The sequence below is a fragment of the Zeus faber genome (genome assembly GCF_960531495.2).
Source record: "Zeus faber genome assembly, chromosome: 18".
Classification (NCBI taxonomy): Eukaryota; Metazoa; Chordata; class Actinopteri; order Zeiformes; family Zeidae; genus Zeus; species Zeus faber.
In genome coordinates this window covers 2,611,841-2,637,669 of record NC_137210.1, presented here as the reverse complement: position 1 = coordinate 2,637,669, position 25,829 = coordinate 2,611,841, and the positions used below count along the sequence as shown (strand labels likewise).

Below are 25,829 nucleotides of genomic sequence, written 5' to 3'. Positions count from 1 at the left end.
AGCATGTGTTGTAGTGTGGTGTGTTGCGTGACAAATAAAGACTGTTTCTTCTTCTTTCTTCTCTTGGGCAGCCGCTCAATCCAGACCAGCGTGTACCATCCCCAGACCGACAGCCTGGTAGAGAAGTTCAATACGACGCTGAACAGTATGATTCTTAAATTTGTGCACGATAATAGCCGTAATTGGGACCAGTGGTTGGACCCTAATTGCAGTGCAGGAGGTTCCTCAGGCTTCTCGCCGTTTGGGCTCCTCTTTGGCAGGAGACCCCAGGGGGTGCTAGACCTAATTAATAAAAGCTGGGCGAAAGGGCCGAGCACCTGTAAGAATGGTGTACAGTACATCGTGGACCTGTGAGCAAAGCTACACGCGTTGGGACGCTTATCACGAGAGAATTTGCTCCTTGTTCAGGAATGTCAGCACGCTTGTATGACAGAGGGGTCCCCGTTAGATAATTTTCACCGAGAGACAGGTTGTTAGTGTTGCTCCCTTTGTCCAACTCTAAATTCCTTGCAAAGTGGCAAGGATCTTTTGTGGTCTCACGGCAAGTTGGGGAGATCAATTACGAGGTCAAGCGGGATTGGGCAATGAGCTGGGACCGGAGGTTCCAAAACTGGCTGACCCCACCATCAGTCCTTTGCAGTAACCATCTGTCACCCGGCCAGAGCGTGGACGTGGCCCCATTACAATGTCAGTTTGCGGATGTCTTCTCCACCCCGCCAGGTCTCATGCCCATGTGGAGACGATTCCGGGACAGAGTGTGCTCCCGGCCATACCGCCTGCCTGAACATCCGCGCAAAATCGTGTAGGCAGAATTGAAAGCCATGCTGGACATGGGAGTTATTTACAAGTTTACAAGTGATGTAAAGTAAGGACATGAGGTAAGCCCGATGGGCCTGGCCAGGTACGTCTGGCCTAACTAATGCTCTGGGTCGACAAACTTCTTGACCGGTTAGGCACAGCTCAACAGCTTTATGAAACTGGATTTAACAAGGGCTACTGGCAGATTCCCTACTGGCAGATTCTCTGGTGTCCAAGGAGAAATCGCCTTTCTCCAATTTTTTTTTCGCCTTTCTTTACCAATTTTTGTGTGCCCCCATTCAGGTTGTTCGGGGCCCAGGGCAACTTTCAGAGACTCATGGACCAAATCCTGCGGCTGCACGCGGCATACACCACTGCCTACTGACACACCGCAATTATCAATAGTGACACCTGAGAGCAGCAAATGCAGCAAGTGGCTGCTCAAGTCCCTGAGGCGGGCGGGGATCACTGCCAACCCTAAGAAGTGTCTCCCTCCTTAACCCGTACCTGTGGCTGGAGTGTCCATAGCATAATTACAAGATGTGTGCGGGGAAAAAAACATCTTTGCAGATCCACTGCTGATTGTATTTTCTGTAACAAGAAAATCTGTACTTTTTTTTTTAATCTGTTGAACCAAAGGTCTGATTCAATCTGTCAAGCTGCAAAAGCTTGAAGATAAAGAACCAGTTCTTCCAGCGCAGGGATGTCACCCAAGTTTATACCAGATCAGGCACAGTTGTGCACACGCACAATCAAATTACTATGTGCATGGAAGGGGTTAAACAATAGGCAAGGACAGAGGTGAAGGAGATTGAGAGAACAGATAGAGAGGTACAAAAAGAATAGGTGAAGGGGGGGGGGGTGTCGAAGAGACCGGGCAGATAGACGAGACCCCCATGTGACAGATGAGAGTGCATCCATCCCAGATGAACGTTTGATTACGGAGCCCTTATCGCTCTGCCACACCACTCATCCCTCACTAGGTATGTGGGAGACCAGAACGGTGTATGTGTGTGTGTCCGTCTTGTCATTCTTATCCTCTAAGTGTGCCCCCCTCCCTCCACAGGGGATCAAACTCTTTTCAAGATAGGAAGTCATATTTAGAATGCCCCACCGAGAGTGAAAACTGCTATTGATCCGATCCTGGCCATTTTGGAGGGCATGTGTGTGTGTGAGCTCAGCTGCTGCTGCGGGCAGCGTGTAAATTAAGACAACTGCTTCCTCATCAGACTTCTGTCTGTTGGCGCAGACTGTGACCTTGACGTTGTGTGCATCAGTTTTTAAACTACTGACCCTTCACTTTGCAGTGCCATCGTAGCATGCATTTTCACTCCTGAATTTACCACAGAGAATAGGCTTTCATTCGTCCGTATTTTGACCAGAACACGTCTTTTTTGGGCCGAGAAAATCTGGCCATTCAGTCCTTCCTTACCAACTCCAATTCTGGAAGACATCACCTTTTAGTACATATTTGGTACATATTTTTATCCTTGAGTACACTCTCCTGGTATCTCATGAGGTAGAGCAAGTCTTCTGATAATCAGAGATTTGCTGGTTTGTGGTAGCAAGACACAGAATCCCTAACTCCCAATGAGTATTTTGGGGTTACGAAAGGCTGCCTCACTGTGTGCCTCAGTGCCATCAGTGTGTGAATGGGTGCCTTTGTGTCCCCTGGATTAGATAGAGCACTTCATCAAATGCAGTGAATTTGCCATCTCCTATGTGCCTTCTTTCGTTCATTAAGACAAGCCAGAGTTTGTCTTTAAAACTCAAGCTATTTAAAAAAAATGTCTTCATGGCTAAAGCCCTACAGGCTTCTGCTGCTTGGCGCCTCCCCCTGTGGTCACCTGCGCGAACGCTAGGTGTAGATTTCACACATTTTAGTATTTTTTCTTGTTTTACGATACCATATCCGTCAAAAGCTCAACAGCGGTGATCACCTACGACTGCGATGCACTCGTGGATATAAAAAAATTCCCTGAAAGAACAACTTTGGACCATTTTATCCGCTGATCCAGAGTGGCCAACACTTTCAACAAAGAAAATAGCAAAAACAATGCAGTCGCTGTTCCACGGGTGCGCCAATGGAGGAAGCGCCGCGGTAAGCAAGGCAGCATTTGGATCAGAATGAGGACGCAACCTTACCGTCCACCTCTGTCCTTCTTGCCAATGTCCAGTCCCTGGAAAATAAGATGGACGACCTTCGGGCGAGGATTACATTCCAACGGGACACTGAAAGAAACTGAAACTGTTGCGTCTAATGTCTAATGGAGACATGGCTGAACCCACTGGTGACGCCATAAGTGCAGCCGAGGCCTTTTCAGTGCCGACAGATCTGGGGAGTCGGGGAAATCCAAGCGTGGAGGAGTCTGGCTCATCATCAGCAGCAGCTGGTGTAACCCCAACAACATCAAGACTCTCTCCCGCTCCTTCTCGCCGAACCTGGAACAGCTGACCATCTCATGCTGTCCATTGTACCTCCCCCGGGAATTCAGCATGGTCATCATTACAACCGTTTATATTCAACCACAAGCAGACACCAACACAGCACTATTGGACCTACATATATGATGTGTTGTGGCGCGGCGTTCTGAATGCTCGTACAGCCGCTTACAACGACGGTCTTGTATCCAGCAACATGGACAACTTGCGCATGTGGCGTCCTACACACTGCGGAGGGTGGTGAACGGACATACAAGGACACAGTGGTGCTACAGATGGAGCAACCAGGTACTGCACACCACGCCCAGGCCACCCCACCAGACTAGTGGTCAAGCTGCAGGAGGACTGAACACTCTCAGTCACACTCACACTCGCTGTGGGCCTGGATCCGTGACTTTCTCACAACCAGGCCCCAGGTGGTTATGGTGGGGAGGCACACATCGAGCACCCTCACCCTGAACACAGGATCCCCCCCAGGGCTGCGTCCTCAGCCCCCTACTGTACTCCCTGTACACACGACTGTGTGGCCAAGTCCAGCTCCAACACCATCATCAAGTTTGTTGACGCCACCGTCGTGGAGGGCCTGATCACCGCCAAGGACGGGAAGGCCTACCGGAGGTGGTGGCTGAGCTGTCACTCTGGTGCCAGGACAACAGCCTCCTTCTGAACGTCAGCAAAACTAAGGAGCTGATTGTGGACTTACTTACTTAGGAGCGGATTACAACCGAGGACGCACGCGCAGTTGGTGATTAATGTGACTTCTGTTAACAGGGTGAGCAGCTTCAAGTACCTGGGTGTCCACAATACAGAGGACTTTACATACATAGACACTTTGGTAAGAAAGGAGAGGCACCGTCTTTGCCACTTCAGGCAGCTCAAGAAATTCATGGTCTCGTGATGATCCTCAAGTCCTTCTACTCTGGAGCAGTGGAGAGCATCCTGACAGGAAATATCACTGCCTGGTTTGGGAACTGTACTGCTCAGGACAGGCGGGCCCTGCAGAGGGTGGTGCGTTCAGCTAAACCTACCACTGAAACTACCCTCCCCTCCCTGCAGGACTTATACACGGGGGTGTAGGAGCAGAGCCCGCTGCCTTACTGTATTGTATGTTGCATACTGTACTGCATACGGTATCACTGTACTGGGGTATACCATACTGTGCTGTATTGCTGTTCTGTTCGGTGTTGCTGTATTGCTGTGCCATACTTTTGTATACTGTGCTGTATATCTCAACACACACTACCTCATTTTATTCACATGCCACTTTACTGCACATATCTGTATATACACAATTGTCTATTCCTTTTATTCCTTATATTTATTTGGTATTCCCACTTAGCATATTACCTTTCTTACTCTTATTTTAATATATTTCCTAACTTGAATTATATTTTAGGAATCAGTTAGTTTAGTTAGTTAGTTAATTAATTAGCTATTGTGCCAGTTTGTACTTATTGTACATAATCTGCGGGTGCGTTTCAATGTCATTTCACTACATATGTGACCAACATATGTTTTAGGTACATTTTCTACCCTTTGACTTTTACTTTTTTCACATCCTTTGAAAGTGAAGAATCAGAGCTTCAAAAAAAGGTGTCACTTTTGCGAATCAATAAAATATTTTTAAAGCTATGGCTTGTCAATGACGAGGGTGCGGCCAGCTCGCAGAATGCAAATGGATTGGAGGACCAACAAAGGCACATGGCCACTTGCCACATTTCCACTTGACACCCTTGCGAATGGGGCAATCTCTGCATTGTTGTTGTGTTTATAGAGAATGTTGAACAGCATCATTGACACACAAAAGCTTTGTTTTAAAAAAGCTTTTATTTAACAGTAAGAATATACATGTTTTATATTAGGGAAATTATTAAATTATAATTAGTTTAAAAGTGCGGACAAGCGAAAGAAAAGGAGGAGTTTGAAAGTGCGGACAACAACAAAACACTGGTATATGCAACCTTCTAGAGTGAAGGAGTGAACGTAATGTACAGATTATCAATGAATGTAAGTATATACAGTCTGTCAATAATATTAGTCTCTGTATATTAACCTCAGTGTTTCATTAAATATATAAATGTGCGTATGTCAAATATTTTCAAAGTTCTTGGAGTTATTATGTGGGCTAAGACTAACCCTACCCCAGCTAGCATGGAGTTGTAGACCTCCCTCTCTGAGTCCACAAGCTGAAGATGTTTCTACTGCTCCCTCAACTTGGCACATTTCACAGCCTCTGGCAGATTGGCACTTCGATCGACCTTGAAGAGAACAGTAAAAAATACTATTATAAAATATAAAAAAAGCCTACACTTTCTTTCACAGCAGAGGAAATTCAGCATTTGATGGGAGAAAACAAAATGAAGTTTTAGATAGAGATGCTGCTGCCAGCCTGCTTTGTTAAGGCTGCTAGCATGTGCATGATCTATAAATAAAATCAGGATCCAGTTTCTTTGTACATGATTCCTGGCCAAGCCTGCCCTTTTCTTTTCACCCTTGGCTGCATTTGCAGGTAAACTTTAGAATCTTGTAAATTGCTACTTGTTCATAATCTGCATCACCAAACTCAACGGACTTCATTGCGTCATCAACTTCTTCCGTTGTAATAACAACGGCCGCATCGTTGGTCTCCGTTTTCTGTATTCCGTTTCATCATCACATTTAGGTTGAAATCCGCTGTTTGAAATGTTCTCCAAGTCTGAATAACGCCGATATCAGATTCAGCTGTCGTTCTCGGCATCTGTTTATGAAAGTGATGTCAGCTTTTCTTCTTCATGGATTATGCCACCCACATAATAATGTATCCGGGAGTGTGTAAAACGATTTAAAAGCTTGAACTCTATAAAAACGGTTTCACATTGTGACTTCACACCACATGGAATATGGAGGGATGATCTTCACCTGGATGGTCGCTTTAAAGCGAATGATCGATCGGCGTTCACAATGTTCAGCGTCTCGGTAAGTGAACTGTGTTTCATGTGATCTAACGGGAATATTTAACTTGACGGTTTAACATTGATCTACTATTTATAAATCAAACTCTGTTTTGAAAATACGTTGAGATAAAAAAAAAAAATAAAAAAAAAAAAGACACAAAGCAACATGGATGTGGAAAAATCAAATTTTCCTTCCAGAAAGCTTTTTTTTAAACTAATTTGGGGGCTCATGGAGATTTTCGAAATGCGTGACAATTTGGGAATCGGTGCGGTGGGACACATATGTAGGCTCGTATGTATATGTATGTGACGAATAAACATCTTGGGCCAACCTTAAAAAAGTTCTGCCGAATTTCCACCAACACGTGTGCCACCAGGGGAGACAGAACTCTGGACCATTCTAACACTCCTTACAAGAACGGATACAAGCCCTACTCGCTCCCTGCTTTCGGGAAATCAGATCACGCCGCGATCTCGCTGGTTCCTGTTTACAGGCCTCTGATAGCGCGGGATCTGGTGATGACGAGGGAAGTGAAGCGGTGGACGGACCAATCGGAGGCTGCGCTTCAGGACGCTCTGACTGACGTAGACTGGGACATGTTCCAAACAAGTTCAAGTGACGTCAGCGAGTTTACGGAGGTTGTAGTAAGTTTTGTGGCTACGCTAGCGGATGAAATCGTTCCCACGGTGAAAGTTCGGATATTTCCAAACCAGAAACCATGGGTTGATAAATCCATCCGCTGCGCTCTGAATGCTCACACGGCCGCTTACAACGACGGTCTTGTATCTGGTAATATGGACAATTACAAAGCGGCGTCGTACAATCTGCGGAGGGCGGCGAGGGACGCCAAACGGACATACAGAGAGACAGTGGAGCTACAGATGGAGCGGGGGGACACAAGACGCTTGTGGGAGGGGCTGCGAACAATAACAAACTACAAGAGCAGCTCCTCCCCAGCCACGAGTGTGGACGCCTCCCTGGCCAACCAACTGAACTCCTTTTATGCGCGGTTCGAGTCTGGCAGCAACACCGCTAGCTCACCGGCTAATTGGAGTTACACCGCTGGGGATGAGCGCGCACTCTCAGTGTCCGTGCACGAGGTCAGGAGGGCTTTGATGCGGGTGAACACCAAGAAAGCTGCGGGCCCAGATGGCATATCTGGGCGAGTACTGAAGACCTGTGCTAACCAGCTAGCTCCGGTGTTCACTACAATATTCAACATCTCCCTGGCTGAATCAGTGGTCCCGTCCTGCTTCAAGAGGTCCACCGTCGTTCCTGTCCCAAAGATCGCCTCTCCTGCCTGCCTGAATGACTACCGTCCGGTGGCCCTCACCTCGGTGGTCATGAAGTGTTTCGAGAGGCTGATTAAGGATTACATCTGCGCCTCCCTTCCCTGCCGCTTGGACCCGTTGCAGTTCGCGTACCAGCAAAACAGATCCACGGATGACGCGGTCTCCCAGATACTGCACACCACGCTCACGCACCTGGATGGCCAGAAGGGGGCCTATGTGAGAATGCTGTTCATCGATTATAGTTCAGCTTTCAACACCATAGTCCCCACCAGACTGGCTGTCAAACTGATGGAGCTCGGATTGAATGGTCCGCTGTGCACCTGGATCCTGGACTTCCTCACAGGCCGCCCCCAGGTGGTCAAGGTGGGGAAGTACATGTCAAGCTCCCTCACCCTGAATACAGGATCCCCCCAGGGCTGCGTCCTCAGCCCCCTACTGTACTCCCTGTACACACATGACTGTGTGGCCAGGTCCAGCTCCAACATCATCATCAAGTTTGCTGACGACAACGTGGTCGTGGGCCTGATCACCGACTGCGATGAGAAGGCCTACCGCGAGGAGGTGGCTGACCCGTCACTCTGGTGCCAGGACAACAGCCTACATCTGAACGTCAGCAAAACCAAGGAGCTGATTGTGGACTTTAGGCGTGGATCACAATCGAGGACGCACGCGCCCTTGTGGATTAATGGGACTTCTGTCGATAGGGTGAGCAGCTTCAGATATCTGGGAGTCCACATCACAGAGGACTTAACATGGACTGTTCACACAGACACTCTGGTGAGAAAGGCGAGGCAGCGTCTCTACCACCTCAGGCAGCTGAGGAAATTCCGGGTCTCGGTGAGGATCCTCAAGTCCTTCTACTCTGGAGCAGTGGAGAGCATCCTGACAGGCAACATCACTGCCTGGTTTGGGAACTGTACTGCCCAGGACAGGCGGGCCCTGCAGAGGGTGGTGCGTTCAGCTGAACGTACCACTGGAACTACCCTCCCCCCCTTGCAGGAGCTATACACCAGGAGGTGTAGTAGCAGAGCCCGTAGGATCATGAAGGATCCTCATCACCCCAACAACGGACTGTTTCAGCTGCTGCGGTCAGGCAAGCGCCTCCGCAGTCACACAGCGAGAACAGAGAGACTGAGACGGAGTTTTTTCCCTCAAGCCATCAGAACTGTCAATGCTGACCTCACCAGGGGTCCTTACACATAGGCTCCACTACCTACTGTACTGTATGTAGCATACTGTACCGCATACTGTGTCACTGTTCAGGGTTGTTTGTGATGCCGTATTGCTGCGCCGTACTGTTGTATAGTGTGCTGTATTATCCCAAACACTACCTCACTCTATTCACATTCACATGCCACTTTAATTCACATGCCACTTTAATTGCACATATCTGTACATACATAGGCATATTCCCTCTATCTATTCCATTTTATTTCATTTTATTTTTATTGTTTTTTATTCTATATATTTTTATCTTATTAAGTATTCAACTTACTGTATTACGTTTTAGGAGTCAGTTAGTCGGTCTATTAGAAAGGAATTCTTTACTTTTATTTCTTTTTTTCCTAGGACATATTGTGTGCTATCACCGGGTGCATTGCATTACATTTCACTGCATATATGTATGAAAGTATGTATATGTATGTGACAAATAAAAAATCTTGAATCTTGAATCTTGAATATTGAATCTTGAAATCTTGAATCTCCCAAGAGACAACCTCTTATACCAGCCAGAGAAGCCTCCAAGTGGTCTCCGCTTTGCACTCCCCATTGATGAAGTGGGAACTGTACCGTGGTATCAGAGCATATTAAGTCTGGGCACAGAGCCAGCGAGCAATCCACATCAGAGCTTCCTTTCCATTGGCCTGCTAGGGAAGTAATCATACTGTTTCTTAATATGGTAAGCCTGTCTAGAGCACACTGATACCATGCCCTCCTACCGTGAGTCGTGCACACACACACACACACACACACACACACACACACACACACACACACACACACACACACACACACACACACACACACACACACACACACACACACACACACACACACACACACACACACAATATACATGTGCACACATAAATACGCACGCACACTCATACACAAGCTCTTGTGCTGTCAACATTTGCCATAAGCAGTCTACACGACAGATAAACACACAGTCAAAACGGAACACTAAAACAAGCTCGGATGGCAGGTTGGCTGTTGTGAACGTACACAAAACAAATACAAAATCATAGGGCTGCCCCCTGAGTGGAATCATCAGTCGAAAACCTGTCAGTCGAGCAGTCATTTATTTATTTTTTTGTGGTCAGTCAGTGTGCCTTACAATAACAGTATAAAACAAGTAGAAGTTTACAAAATGCACAGGGATAACATTTCAATGGGGACTTATAAATAAGGGGAATCATGACCTCTCGATGACAGGGCACTAAGACAGTTTCAGTTTTGTAATTGCAAGGCTGTTGTTCACAGGTTTTTGCTGCATCAGCTGATCAAAGCTATGGCTGAAGCCATTGTATTTCTGCCGAGGCTGCTGCTATTATGTTTACGACTTGTTGGAAGTCTTCAAGTAAATGCTTACAGTGTTGAACTTGTTGAGAAGCCTGAATAAAATGAAGACCTGCTGTTGGCGCACCAGCCCAACTCCACATAGCCCAGCTACGTGCCCAAACAGCAGCAGCCTCCCCACAACATGCCCAAGATGCAGCCCCAGGTAGCCCAGCAGCCTCCCCGCTACGTGCCCAAGCTGCAGCCCCTGGTCGCCCAGCAGCCTCCTCTCGTCTACATGCCCTACCAGCAGCCCAAGGTAGCCCAGAAGCCTCCCACCTACTACGTACCCAGCCAGCAGCCTTCCCACTACTATGTGACCAAGCTGCAGCCCCAGGTAGCCCAGCAGCCTCCCCGCTATGACATGCCCTACCAGCAGCCCCAGATAGCCCAGCAGCCTCCCAGATACGACGTGCCCAAGGAGCAGACCCAGGTAGCCCATCAGCCTCCCAGCTATGATGTGCCCAAGCAGCCTCCCCGCTATGACGTGCCAAAGCAGCCTCCCCAGGTAGCCCAGCAGCCTCCCCAGGTAGCCCAGCAGCCTCGCTACTATGATGTGCCCTACCAGCAGCATCACTGCTATGATGTTCCCTTCCAGCAGCCCCAAACATCTGTTTAAATTATTCCCTGTGCATTGTCTTTGCTTAAAAAATAATTTGGCTGTCTTAATAAACAAACAAACAAACAAACAAAATATATTTTTATATGTGAGAATCATCCACCGTGCACCCCATTCGCCGTGCCCTGTTCCTCCTCATAAAACTAAAAACAGTGTGGGGACCGAGAACAGGGGACGACTCGTACACTCATTAAGATTATTTTATGTGCATAATGCATGGAGAGGGGGTGATCGGGGAGAGAGTCACGGATCAAAGTGTCCCCATTATGCAGTTTCCTTACATACCATTCCACATGCACTTGTTTCATTCCCTAAGCAGATGTCAAATAAAATAACCAATATCTGAAATAAAAACACACTGTTCTGGCACGCCGATCACCCCATTGCTGGCGCGCGCATCACTGGCATGCACATTGTCGGTACCGTCGGAGAGGGATACTGGTGTGCAAAATGCGTCCCAATCACGCCCTCTCAGAACCCACCTTCAGGTTGGCGCCCTAGGCGCAGAGTTTGTTGTACCGGTTGTTGATCTGTTGAAGTCCAACAAATCTCTCCGGTCATAATGTGTGGTGAAAATAATTCCCTCTAAGCAAAATTTTAATTTGAGCTGCGTGACAAACAATAACGATATAATTATCACACTATTTTTTTTCCTCTATGTTGAAATAAAATAGTCCCGTTCATTTCGATAAAAAAAAATAAATAAATCTGCAGATCTGTGCATTTCCAAGTCCAGAGCAGTTGCAATGGAAAGCCAATCAGTTTGGACGATCTAACCCTGAAATGTCACCTCGAAACAATCACATTAGTCAATATAGAAATAAGCCACACCCACTCCCTCGTGGACAGGCTGTGCTTGTAAACACACACACACACGGAGCAGCGACAGACCGCAGTAACCAGAACTCGGAGGAGAAGCAGAAAGAGGATGTCATGTGATAACAAGGACACATACATCCATAGTTTGGCTGTTTTTTTGGATATTTAAGTTCCGACCCAAAACAGCCAGTAAATATCCATTGTGTAAAATATGTTGACAAGACGTGCAACACCACAAACTTTTATTATTTATTTAGACCTACTTGCCATATTAATTTTGCTTTTGATTTTTATCACAATTGTATTTGAGTAAAATGTTAATTAAAGCAGCTGCACTTGTTACTTATTGATCACAAACAGAAATTATTTGATTTGAAATCGTAATATGCGTAATATTTATTTATTTATCTTTAAAACGGCGTTAACTGACGGGACTTATTTATTTTGAATATTCAATAAAAAATATTATGAATCAACATGCGTTCACAATTTCATTCTTTATATAGCCTGCTTATCAATTGTTTTTAAGCTCAATAGATACATATAATATTTGACCTCCCATTTGTCCGGGACTCTGAAATCTTCCAGGACACGTTGACCGGCAGCAATTTTTTCCTCACAGAAACTCTGTCTTGACTGCCGTCTATCTTGCCTGTAGGAAGAGTCCAGCCCGCCCCGACTAATAGTGGAATATTCGCATTGAACAGCCGAATCCGATTTGACTGACAAAATTCTGAGTTGGGTACTGCCCTACAAAATCAAACACACGGTCTTTTGTGAAACCAGCCTGAAAGGAAAGGCAAAGTGGCGCAGATTCAATGACTGTCATTACCAAACAAAACACAACTGAATCTAAAAATAATGTTAAATGGTGTGAAGGAGCTCCGGAAAATTGTACGCTGACAAAAATAAAAACTGTGGGTTTTATTTTTTTTTTTAGGGAGGAAAGAGCAAAGTAGACAGAAAGAATGGCATGTGCATGATTACGCGGGGTGGATTCTAAGGCGCGCACGTACGCACACACACACACACACACACACACACACACACACACACACACACACACACACACACACACACACACACACACACACACACACACACACACACACACACACACACACACACACACACTCTTCCATAACATACTGTTAATCTAGGCCCAGGGTTTGAGGCAGAATGTGTTACTTTCAAGTACACCGTGACAAAAGTTAGTGGACAGAGTGTAGTGCCGCCTGTGGGTCATATACAGAAATATCCCATATCTCTGCCTATGTTTGTGCGTAGGTGTGTGTAGGTGTGTGTGTCTGAGTGTTTAACACATTATGCATTTGCAATTTGCAGAGAACTGACTAAAGCCTAATCGACTAAGCTCATTTGGGGTTTAAAGTTAAGTTATTTTCAAGTTGTTGTTTTTGATTTTTTGATTGGTCTCCAGTCTTCTAGGTTCCATTGTTTCGCCGACAGCTGTTCTTTTGGGACTACACTACCATATTATTGGGAACACACAGTGAAGACAGACACATTCTCGCAAACACTTGTGAAAAACGAAGAAGCCCAATGCTACACCAAACAAATTACAAATAATATTAATAGTAACAATAATCAAATTGCTACTTTCTACCATAGTATGAACATCATGTCAAACAGACACAGAATTGTTATGAGCCTCTGTCAGATTTGATTTGCTGTAACAGCAACCGTTTCAAATTAACAGTGTCGCGACACATCCACATCATTATTGAGTTTCACATTTTATCTTTGGCCTTTCTATGCCTTATTTGAACCAATGCCGGCCATTTACAGCTCAAACCGCTTATTAGGTTGACTAAGGTTTAATTTCATTAAAACACATGGATTCTTTGTATTCTGCTCCACGTAGACTTTCCATGGCGATTTAATATTGCTATTGGTTATTATATGATAATTAATTGTGGGAAACTCTTTCAGCAGTCATCATTATTTGTGATTATCATTCCTCTAATGATCAAGGATTTAAGCACCATGTCCAAATTTTATAATTAACCTGTAGAGTTTTGGACTAAAATAGGGTTACTGGAATACAGCAAGCGGCTATAAAAAGGAAAAGCCAAAACATAGGTGTGCTTATCAAGGTTGATATTTAACATTTTCACCGTACGTCAGAGTAAAGCGCAAGCCTTCGTACGCACATTTAGCCAAATGCCCACAGAAGAAGATGACATATGTATTTGATATATAGCCATTGGTTATAATATATTTAGAGCGGTTCCTATTGATGTGTATTTAAGGGGGACGTTTAGTAGCTCAATGTCCCTCTATTCTAAGATATCACTTGTTATTTCCCCCGGACATGGGATTTCAGGAATTCCCTCATCAATACCCTCAGTGATCGTCACTATATTGGTGTGGAAATATAAATTTGTCAATAAATTGGCAGGTAACATTTTTTTACATAAGACTAGGCTGGACTGCTGAGGCTCCCTTAAGAACTGGGAGGGGGTTATGAAGATTTCCATGACGACTTCTGATGTTGGGAGTATTGTTCTTAAATTTCTTCTTGAGATGAAATGAGGTACTTCTGTATCTGCATTACCCGTAAAGTAAATGTGGAACAGGCTGTTTGAATTCTACCACACACAAACATATGTGCACTCACACACTTATTACTCCATTAGTCAATATAATGAATCTTGCCCTGTCTTACTGCCTGTCACTTGTAACACACAAGGGTTTGCAAACACTGGCAGTGAGGCCAGAGGACAATTGGACAAAGATGTTGAAAGCTGAAAGCCTTCTCATTCTCTTTCTCTTTCTCTCTCATTCATTCATTCATTCATGATTCACACAAACTCTTGGCTTTAGACCATGCCCCCCCCCTCGTCCCCTATGTCTCAGTGGCTGCCAATTACAAAAGGAGTAATCAATTCAACCACGGTGCTGTCAAGGGAAATCGACTTCAATGACACTGGCTACTCAGACACTGTCGCCGCACCTGACAGCCGCATGTGGGGAGAAGGGGAGGAGGACTGTCCTGGTTTCTCCACTATGGAGCCAAACGGGGGCTAACCTGAGTTCGCTGCCAATTTGGCAACACTCTGTTGCCCAAGACAAACAGAACGTCTCTCTGGTAGTCTTAGTTGTGTGGCATCACACAATTTAAAGATAGACAGACAGAAAGACAGACACCTTTATCGCCAACCTAGGAGCAAATATGCTCCAACAAAATAAATATTCACTATAATCTGAGAATTTTGGAGAGAACCAAACCTGAAGTAAAAAGGAAAGAAAGATATATGGTTGCACCCGTATGTTTTCTATTTTATCTATCTATGTTTACAATAGTCATGATATTTTTTATTTTTTTTTATTTCAATCAAATACATGCAAGAAGTACATTGCAACCGCTTCATAAATTGTGAAGGCATTGTAGCATAAAAGTGATCAATTAGGTTTGTTGCTGCCCACAAGCACAACACCCTTTACAGAGACAACCTACAGCAAATGCCAATGCACGCATCTGATAAAATCACCAATTTACGACGAACCCGTTAAAAAAAAAAAAATAAAAAAAAGAAACAAGCGGAATGACTCCCTTAATTGAACTTTCGTCAGATTGTTAGATTGTCTCGCATTCTGCTTTCCAGACACTTGGTGTCCTTGATCTCATTTCGTTTTACGGCGCTCCCTCACAAACTGGCTATTGATTCCCAGTCTCAAGGTCCTGTGGTGCAGAGGACGGTGACTTATGGGTCTTCTTAGTGACATGTATATGGTGGAGTAAATGGCGAACCCCAAGGTAGGGGGCCCATCTTTCAATATGGGGGCTTTTAGTAGACAGTCTACCCTTTGGTCAATAGAACAATAAATCTCCCCCTCTATGTCCGGTTGTCATGCACCACACACACAGTGTCCCCTCCGTTTTATCTCCTCTCGTCCTCTTGCACCTACTACTTCCATACCACTCCCTCCCACCCTATCCCTTGATTATTTCTGCCTGCCTTTCCTCCTGTCTCCTCTTTCATTTCTGCTTGTATCCTCCTCACCTCTTCTCTGCGCCCCTTAACGTCCCCCATAAACTTCTCTCTTCTGTTTGACCTCATCCTCCACACACACACACACACACACACACACACACACACACACACACACACACACACACACACACACACACACACACACACACACACACACACACACACACACACACGCATCACAACTAGTCCCCCCCAATTGTCAGTGCATGCACCAGTTGAAAAATTTGTAGAATTTTGCTTCTAACCTCAACCTTCAACAGCAAAACTGTTATATTTGTCTTGAAATTATAAACAAAAAGCAGCATTTCCCTTTCAAGTTCACTGTTCACTGTGTGCACTTGAAACAACAGACTAGACTCCTGTCATCTAGTCTTATCAGCCACAAACTTAATGCCCTGGAGTGGTGAAAAGATGGCCCCTGAGTGAACCAACGTCTCTTCAACTTAGTTACATCCATCCTTTTACACATCTATCTTCCTGCACTGAACCCTCACCTTCGCCTCTACCACTCCTGTCCTAGGGCCGCGTTCCACTGTCGCTGTGTATTCCCTCCAAGCTCCAAGCTCCCCCCCCCCCAGGGCACACCATTACATTACATTACATTGCATTTAGCAGACGCTTTTATCCAAAGCGACTTACAATTATTCAAACACCGACGGACGCAGCCATCAGGAGCAATTAGGGGTTAAGTGTCTTGCTCAAGGACACGACAGCATGCTAGCAGGAGGAGCCTGGGATCGAACCAGCAGCCTTTTAGATTACTAGATCACCAGCTCTACCTCCTGAGCTACCATCCCCACACGATAACACCAGTACATCAGCAGCATCTGCAGTCAACATCCTCATTACTACCATTAGAACTATTATTATTATTCACTGCTGGCAAGACAAGAGGGCCTACAGCCAGAGAGAGAGAGAGGGGGAGAGAGAGAGAGAATGTGTGTTTGTCTGACTGTCACATTGTGTGTCCGTGCTCAGACTGCAAGCCTGCGAGCTGTGTGTGTGTGTGTGTATAAGTTGCATACCTGTAAGTGTGTGTGTGTGTGTGTGTGTGTGTGTGCGTGCGTGCGTGCGTGCTTGCAATACATGGCTGCAAGGAAAGAAATGTGTGAAAGTGGGTGGATGGCTGGCATACCTGGTAGTGTGCAACTGTGCAACTTTGGGTGAATTTGTGTGTGTGTATGTGCGTGCATGATTGCATGTGTCAGTAAAGACCGTAAAAACAAGCCTATAGGACACAAAGCACTGCAGCTCTGCCCTTTATCTACAAATAGAAACAGCAAAAAAAACACACAAAGTGCATATAAGGACACATGTGTTTAGGTGTGTGTGTGTGCCTCTATGTACCTTTGGCCCCTTTGTTCTCTTCACAGATCCGTCTGACCGCTGTAAGACCCCCCTGCTCGTCCTTCCCAGCTGATAAAGACAGAGAGAGAGGAATGGAGAGGAATACAGAGAGAAAGAGAGAGAGAAATACATTTAAAATTGTAATCCATCTCATAATTTGTTTTTCTTTGTTCCATCCCGTGTGGAGCATTCTCGTGAACTAATTTCAAACTAGCGGTTGGCCTCAAAAGTGAAGACCATGATTTCATAAACAGAATTACAGTAAAATAATATTTATCCAAAACTCACTTATCAAAAATAACTGGGCAACTGAATCAGCTGCTTTCCCCTCTTTCCCAAAGGTTTACTGAAATCTGATCTGTCACCAACTGAGTCTGCCCTTTCTTTCTAATGTAAAATTCCCTCGCTGTTAGTTACAAATACGTCACCACCCGGAGCAGGGTGGTTTTGTTATCCGTGGGGAATTGCACGCTCAGACTGGTATGCACCTTGATGAGAGTAGCGCTTCAGGACAGTTTTACCACCCAGCGAGCTGCTACTGGCAACCTATTTCTGCCTACAGCACGAGAGATAACCCTGACTCCGTTGTTACCAGGAATGGAAAAGGATATTTTTCCATTTTTATCAATCTATATTATCAATAACCAGGTAAGAGGTGACTCTTCAGCAGGATTCACTGGCTGTTGAACTCTGTAGAGCATTGTAGATTATACGACCACAGTTTAGACCAATATCCGTTGACCTATATCGGCCACTAGCTGACTTTTTTGACCACTTCGGGATCAGCAGATATGCAGCTGATGTGTCACAATTTTTTTATCGTATTATAAACAAAAAAACAATGATTATTTATCCTGTAATTGTCCGTTTTACACTTAATGCGGAGTTCAGACTATGTGAATCTGGCCTGATTTTCCACTCGCCAGGGCAAAGCCCCAGATCGGAGGACAATCATAGCACATTCTGGTGAGCGACGAGCGCGTTGTGTGAACTACTCACAAGCCTCGCTGAGCGCTCGCCAATGGCCCGCAGGCTAGCAAGATATCAAGCAGGTTTAATACCTGGTCATTTCGGGGTCGACTCTGTAATGACGCAACGAGCGCCAATAAGAGCAGACACGGGCTGGGCCGGTTATTTCATAATCAGACGATTGAAGATTATTGACGTCACCTACACCAACCCTCATAAATCGCTAGTTGTTAATGATTTTCTAAAATGTATAAAATAATCTACCTTTCATATAAATATACATAAAGTTTCATTTTCATAGTTTCGTTTTTCATAGTTGCTTTAACACCACACAATCCCTCTAAAAAAAAAAAAAAGGCGACAATATTTCTCCCTCCAACAATCGCGTTGTCTCTGACAACACAACAACGATGGCCTCTAGTGTGATGTATAATATGGTTGAGGAGAATCACACTGATTTAATAAACTTATTATTTAAAATTATTAAATTTAATTAATGCTGTAGCCTCGGGTAAGGATGGTGCTGACTTGCTGACAGCAGCTGGCGTTGCACTGCCACCGGAGCGCACCATACTGTATCCGTAAAAGTCATCTAATGCCCATTCCACCCATTGCCCTTACTATCTCCCTGCTCCAGTCTCTGACGTGACTTTACAAGTTTTTTCTCCGTGTGGGAACTTCTTCATGAAGGAGTCAAATGTGTGAAGCTGCTGAGGAGCTGCATCGAACCGTGTGCATCATGCCCCCCTCCCCAGTTCTAAATTTCAGCGTTAAATTTTTTTTAATATATTAGAATATTAAAAATAAAGCATACGATCCCTCAAAAATTAAGCTGAACATATTTCTCCTTGCAACAAACGCAATGTCTCTGAAGACAACAGCGTCTGCCTCTAGTGTTGATATTATAAACTGTATCTGCAGCCTTAATAAGTTTTAAGGTTGATTTTGAAAAGGTGCAGCTCCCGAATGTAGTTTGTTTAATGATATAAAATAACATATTTTACATCTATAAAATAATGCATCCGAACGTGTTTTTAGCACTGTTCGTCTTCTTGGCACGGAACCTCGACAAAGTCAAACGTAAAATCAAACAGGCCAGACATTTTATTTTATTGTTTGTTCGTTTGTTTATTTTACAGGGACAAGTAGAATAAACAGAGACTGTCCCAGAAAAGTGCATTTTGGCCTAATCCCTTCAGGCAATGTTGATCTATTCGATTTTTTTATTTTTTATTTTATTTAAAACGACTATACTAAAATGTTATATTGTTTCACATTTAATATCTGAAAATGTTAAGAAAGGCAATTTAATTCAATTTGACTTTATTTGACAACCATCACCCCCCCCCCACCGTGACCTGGGAGTTTTCAATTTTCTGGATATATGGGAGAGAGATTCCCGTCAAATATTATCTGCGTTTATTGAGCTTAAAAACAATTGCTGAGCAGGCTATATAGACAATGACATCATCAAGGCATGCAGATGTATAATATTTTTTATTGAATATTCAAAATAAAATAAGTTGCATCAGTTAACGCTATTTAAAAAAAGATATATATATATTTTGAATATTGCTATTTGAAATCAAATAATTTTCCTTAGTGAAAAATAAGTAACAAGTGCAACCGCTTTAATGAAACATTTCACTAAAATAAAATTTCGATCAAATCAAAATAAATATGGCAAGTAGGTCTAAATAAATAAGAAAGTTTGTGGTGTTGTCCGTCTTCGTCGGGACATCACGTCGACATATTTTACACAATGAATATTAACGACCACGAGTCGTTAATATTCAAGTTCCGACCCAAAGCGTCTGCTTTGGGTCAGAACTTAAACATCCAAATAAAACGCCAAACTATGGATCCATGTGTCCCAACAACAAATCATCTTTCTGCTTCTCCTTAGAGTTCTAGACGCTGCGGCTCTGTTTCCGCTCTGTGTCCACGAGAGAGGGGGCAGGGCTTATTTCTATATCGGCAAACGTGATTGGTCAGAGGTGAAAGATCAGCTTTAGATCGTCCGAACTGATTGGCTTTCTGTTGCAACTTGCTGAGTGCGGAAATGAACAGATCTGCAGAAATTCTAGCAAGTCTAGGAAGAAGATATGGCGACAATTATCATTACATTTTATTGCCCAGCACTAATTCAAATTGTGCTTAGGGGGAATTATTTTCACCGGACAGATTTAAATATGTCTGATTTTCTCGGTCAAAATTCGGCAACTACCGGATAACCGAAACGCTGGACTTAAGAGTCACTTCAACAAATCTACAGCTTGCAGGATACAGAGATCAAATGTCAGATTTTTGCTGCTGACCTAATCCCCATGAATCCTGGAAGGAGAGAGAAGGACATATTCTGGACAATGCTTGACATATTCTTGAGGAACAGTCAATAGTGCATGCAGTATAGTGCAGGCAGGGTGCATACAGGGCTTACCTTGGTCAAAAATTGTCAATAATGAACCCTCACAATCTCTCAAAAACTCAAGTCCAGTCGTCGCCCCCCCCGTCCTAACAGTACAGAGCCCTGCAGTGGCAACACTTGAACAAAGACAACAGCACCCACTGCCAGCTGGTCCTGAAGTTTTAGGGGCTTCAGAACAGCCGGCCATCAATCTGGTTGGGCCAAATTGCCGCAAAACCAAACTAAATATAACATACAAATATTGAAAGAAAACTACTGAAATAAAAAAGAAACTTTGAATTCTACTCAAGTCTGAACAAGATAATAAAATATGGCTACCTGACAACTGTAATTGATAGAGAACTGGAGAAGCCATTAACAATGTAGAGACAGAGAGGAGACAGCCAGGCTGTGTCCATCGCTGGCAAACAATGGGCAGGAGACTGGAGACAGAATCTCTCAGATACGGAGAGTCACCGAAGCTTACTTTGATGAAACAATTAAAAATCACACTCAGCCGGCCTCCCAGAAAAAAGGCTTTTGGAACCTACTGCATGAGGCCAAACCATCTCTTTTGTTAGGAAAGAGCAGAACTGTTATTAATTCTACAGTTAATAGCATTCCTTAATAATACTGCCTTTAATTGGCAGACTGCTACATGATGTATGATTTATGTTTTATGTCATATCTGCTTCACCGCTGTAGATCAGTATAGCTGCTTTGAGAGGACTGAGGTGAACCGGAAGAGGAGGAAGGCGGAGGAGTAACTGCATTGAAGTCAATGTTAAAAGGCCTTCTTTAGTATACCTTCGATTCCGCCTGTGATTAATCCTATGCTGTTGCCAACATCGTATTTTTACCATTCTGTTCATTGTTATATAATTATGCATAATCATAGTGATCAATAGCATTTACATTGATAATATCACTTTATATTGTATGTTTATACTTCAAATATGAGGCTCGAACCCAAGACAACCCAGTCAGGGTCAGGAACTGGTCGATAACAATTTTATCATCCTGCAGACAGCTGTCCTTGAAGACTGTGGATAATTCCATGTACCATCCTTCCTGCAGTAAGACTGTATGAAGACTGTTGTTTACACTCGAGTCAGCAACAATTAGATGTGATGTGAGGCTGTCGTGTTCTCTCTCCATGCATGCGCAAATCAAATAGAAGATCGTAAATTGAAAATGAGTGAAGACTAGGTTGACGTCGTTATGTGACAGATTGCCATAGAAGGAGGGACAGAAGGGCGACATGATCCATGATCAGTAAATAATACACATTTTTTTAACTGTTATCTGTTCAAAAACTGAAAAACTCTTTAGATTTACACAGACAATATCAATGGTTTCCCTTATTGGGGAGGATGAATGTGATGTGGTCATTCCAATAAAGAGGGGAAGGGGGACAAAGAGAGGGAGAGAGAGAGAGAGTGAGAGAGAGATTTATCTCACACAGACAGACACACACACCTTCAAGCATTTGTTATGGTTGTTTTTTCCCCTTTTGCTGTTATTTTAGGTCACTATGTTTGAATTGCTCTGGAAATATTATGTAACAAACAGTCAAGCAAAGCTTACTGAATTTAAATTGAGATAGAGGGAGAGAAGAAGAAAGAGAGGGATGGGGGGGTAGAGAACGAGTGACGGGTGCGCATTGCCTTCTGTTTCCCTCTTATGGACTCTGACAGTACACACACACACACACACACACACACACACACACACACACACACACACACACACACACACACACACACAACTGCTGGATGCAAATGCACGCATGAAATGACAATGAGTACGCACAGTTACACACTGACACACACGCAAACACAACTAAGCACGAAAGCAGACAAGCCAAAACACTCCTGCGTAGTGACTCGTGCTCACACAGGCAAAACTACAGCGCTCTCACATGCAGATAGACAGTCAGACTATAACTATTTCTCTCTGTCCCTTTGCCTCATGTGAAATCATACTCAACCACACAGTGACACATGCACAGACACACTGCCAGCCAGCATCCGCACAGAGCCACACACTAATCTTGGATTAGGATGTGGGCCTTTTCAAGGGCACTTTTAGCTTGATGCGCCATGGCACACGCAGGCTGCAAGTATAGGAGAGCTCTTTCCACTGCACGCTGCATGACAAAGGGGCACACACACACACACACACACACACACACACACACACACACACACACACACACACACACACACACACACACACACACACACACACACACACACACACACACACTCAAAAGACAAATTGCAAATATGCTGCAGGCATCCATAATTATGAACACAAACACTTGTGTGCACACAAGCACACTCTGAATCTTCAAACACATACTTTTACATATCCTCTGTAAACCAAAGATTAATCACAAAAAAGATTCCAAGATTTCCAACAAATTTGCCCCAGAGAATATGTGTGTAGGTGTAGGATATGTGTGTGTAGGTTGCATGCCGAACAAATCAATGATCCAAGCATGAAGGAATTCTGTCTCTTACAAATCTGAGGCACTAATACCTGTAAAATTACACTAATAACCACAGCGGACAAAAGGGACAGCCGATCGGGCTCCAACTGGGTCTACTAACCTTAGGTAACAACACCGATAACACAGTAGGATAAAGAATTTCTAAAAAAGATATAAGAGATAGAGCCCCAAAAATCCCATTGTCATGTTGAAACAAACTGGCAGAGAATAAAGACAGAGAGTGACAGAGACGACTTGAAGCTTCGCGACAGTGGTGCACTTGTGATGAAACAAGTGCTCATTTAAATAGAGCTACTCCAGTCATATCTCACTTGAGCCAAAGGAGGCACTTAAGAGCAAGCAATGCAAGTTCCGAAAATATCTAGGTACGGAAGAAATACAATGGAGGGAGCAGAGAGAGAAAGAGTGAAAGAGAGAAAGACCGAAAGAAAGAGAGAAAGAGAGAAAGAAAGAAAGAAACCTTTAGCTCTCGTTTGAGAAATAAAGAAAGAAACCTTTAGTTCTCGTTTGAGAATTGTATTGTCAACCCTGTTCGGCAACGCAACATGAATTCGAAAGCGAGTTCACATTCTCCGAATTCACAGAATTAGCTGAGTTTTAAATGTACCGAGAAAGTGAGCTTAACGTTGTTTTTTATTTGTTAAAAAAGGTACAGTTCAACATTTGCCCCACTAATTTACAGGCCCAATACCGCAGACCTATTGTATGCTCCATCCTGAATGGCATACTATTTAGTAGTATGCTAAATCAGTGTTCGAACCGACGTCCAAAACCAGAGTTTGCCCAAATAGTATTTAAAAAGTACAAAGATGACATACAGATAAAGTATCTTCATGTGGAAACACTGCACAATGCATTGTGAGGGCAAGTCATTGTAAAAGTTCATATGTAGTGTTGTCATCAACCCGCAACATGATAATAGGAAGTGCTGCAGCTGAATGACAATGGAATATGTCTGAGAAGTCATCATTCTATTTCCTTACATACTAAAGTATGCTGGACAACAGTACGAACAATTGCTATTCCAGACCACGTCTCGGTGATATCCACACATACAGCGATCCCGACCGATCCGGACCTCTCCAGCCAGTGTAACCATTCTTCCAGGGCCAGCTTAACTGGCAGGCGTTTACGATTGCTCACGTTGTAGATGGTTCCTGGGGGGAAAAGACGATGAGAATGGAAGGCACAGGGGTGAAGCTTACTATCCTCTGCGGCATGCTGTGAGAGGGCTGGGCTGAGTGAAGCGATTCTGAACGTACTGCTCTCACAGAAGTTGGGTTCATCTTTACCTGGACCTTGGTGATGGCGTAACTCAGGAAGGTGACAGACCGGTTATGGAACTGACAATTTTCAGCTTTGACAAAGAGCCAATTTTACAGAAGGCGTTGGAGGACTTGCCGGACATGATCAGACTAAGACCCGGAGAAAATCAGGATTTCATCAAGGTAGATGAAGACAAACCGATTCAGAATGTCCCACAGGATGTCATTAACTAGGGCCTGGACAGCCAGGGCGTTGATGCTCCAAAGGGCGTCACAAGATACTCAGTGGCCAAGGGGAGTGTTGAATAATGTCTTCCACGCGTCTCCCTTACGAATCCGGACCAGGTGATAGGTATCACAGAGGTTGAACTTGGTGAAGATGGAGGCCCCCTGGAGAGAGTCAAAAGCAGAATTTAAGAGCGGGAGAGGATACTTGTTCCTCACCGTGATGTGATTAAATTCCTGGAAGTAGAACGGAGAGTCTTGTCCTTCTTCACCACAAAGAAGAATCAGGCTTCAAGGGGTGAGGCCAAGGGGTGGATGAGCCCTACAGCCAGAGACTCCTTGATGTATTTCTCCATCGCCTCCCATTCAGGGCTGGAGATGTTGTCGAGCCAACCGCTGGACATAGGTGCCCCGGGAAGCAGATTGATGGCACAGTCGTATGGCCTCAGCAGAGGCAGGGACAGCACTTGCTGCTTACTGAAAACCTCCTGCAGGTGATGGTACTCCTGTGGAACAAAAGACACGTTAGGGCTTCAGGGCTGGAAAAAGAGCTTGGAACAGAGAAGGGCATAGCAGACTATAGGCAATTGGCATTGCAAAAAGAACTCCAGCTCATGGTCGTTCCTGTGTTCTAGTCAATGTGTGGGTTGTGGGTCTTGTTGGGCGACCAAGAACTTGACTTAGGTACATGAAAACTTATCTCCTCCTGGTGGTTGCATGACAGGAGCAGACGGACGGGCATGGCCCGGATCCCAACACAGGCTAAGAGCTTACCGTCCAAGACGTTGGCTTCCAACACCTTCTCCAACAGAATGGTGCCCAGGCCCAGCTGCTCAACTAAAATTGATACCAAGATGGCGCCTAGTACGGTTGTGTCGGTGTGTCGTGCGCGTTATGTCTCATTTTGTTTGTTAAATTTGTTTTTTGTGACAATTCCGGGAGCTCGTACACCCAAGAAGAGCTCATGAACATCAGGGTTATAACTCCTGTGGATTTATTTCCCACTTTCATCACCACATCCGTGGAATTACTGTACATTCTGGTCAAAGGTGGGCTCACCTTTGTGCACGCAGTGAAATGCCAGAGGAGGGGGAGATGTGCCGGTGCGCTTGTGCGCCTCCGCCGACGCGGACATCGCACACGGTTACCTGGAATATTTCTCTCTAACGTGCATTCACTGGGAAACAAACTGTACGAACTTCAACTACTGTTGGGAAGAACAGAGACTTTTCTTCATCTTTTGTTTTGTGCTTCACGGAGACGTGGCTGAGCGGAACAATATCAGACTCTGCGCTGCAGCTGGCAGACTTTCAACTCTTCAGAGCGGATCGGGACACAAAAATCTGGGACACAAAAGGTGGAGGTTTGTGTTTTTACACTAACAGAAGCTGGTGAATGATGTGACAGTGATCCTACAGCACTGTTCTCCTGATCTGGAATCTTCCTTCATTAACTGCAAACCCTTCTATTCTTCCTGTGAGTTTGTTTCATTCATAATGGTCGGTGTTTACATATCACCACAAGCCAACGTGCTTATGGTGCTTGTGGCGGTTGGCCAGATACGGTTTGTGGAACGGACAGACCCAGACTCCCTAGTTATTGTCCTCGGCAACTTTAACAAA

At 44.5% G+C, this 25,829-nt stretch overlaps 1 protein-coding gene across 1 annotated transcript in view; it reads right to left on the bottom strand.

The window, feature by feature from the left end:
* LOC307244357 (polyprenol dehydrogenase-like) overlaps nt 1-25,829 on the bottom strand; it is a gene marked incomplete at its 3' end in the record, with an annotated part of 72,720 nt that overhangs the window by 18,266 nt on the left and 28,625 nt on the right. Inside the window, exon 4 of the mRNA XM_080019506.1 lies at nt 16,827-16,895. Coding sequence (XP_079875632.1) covers nt 16,827-16,895 — 69 coding nt within the window. The remainder of the gene's footprint in view (nt 1-16,826; nt 16,896-25,829) is intronic.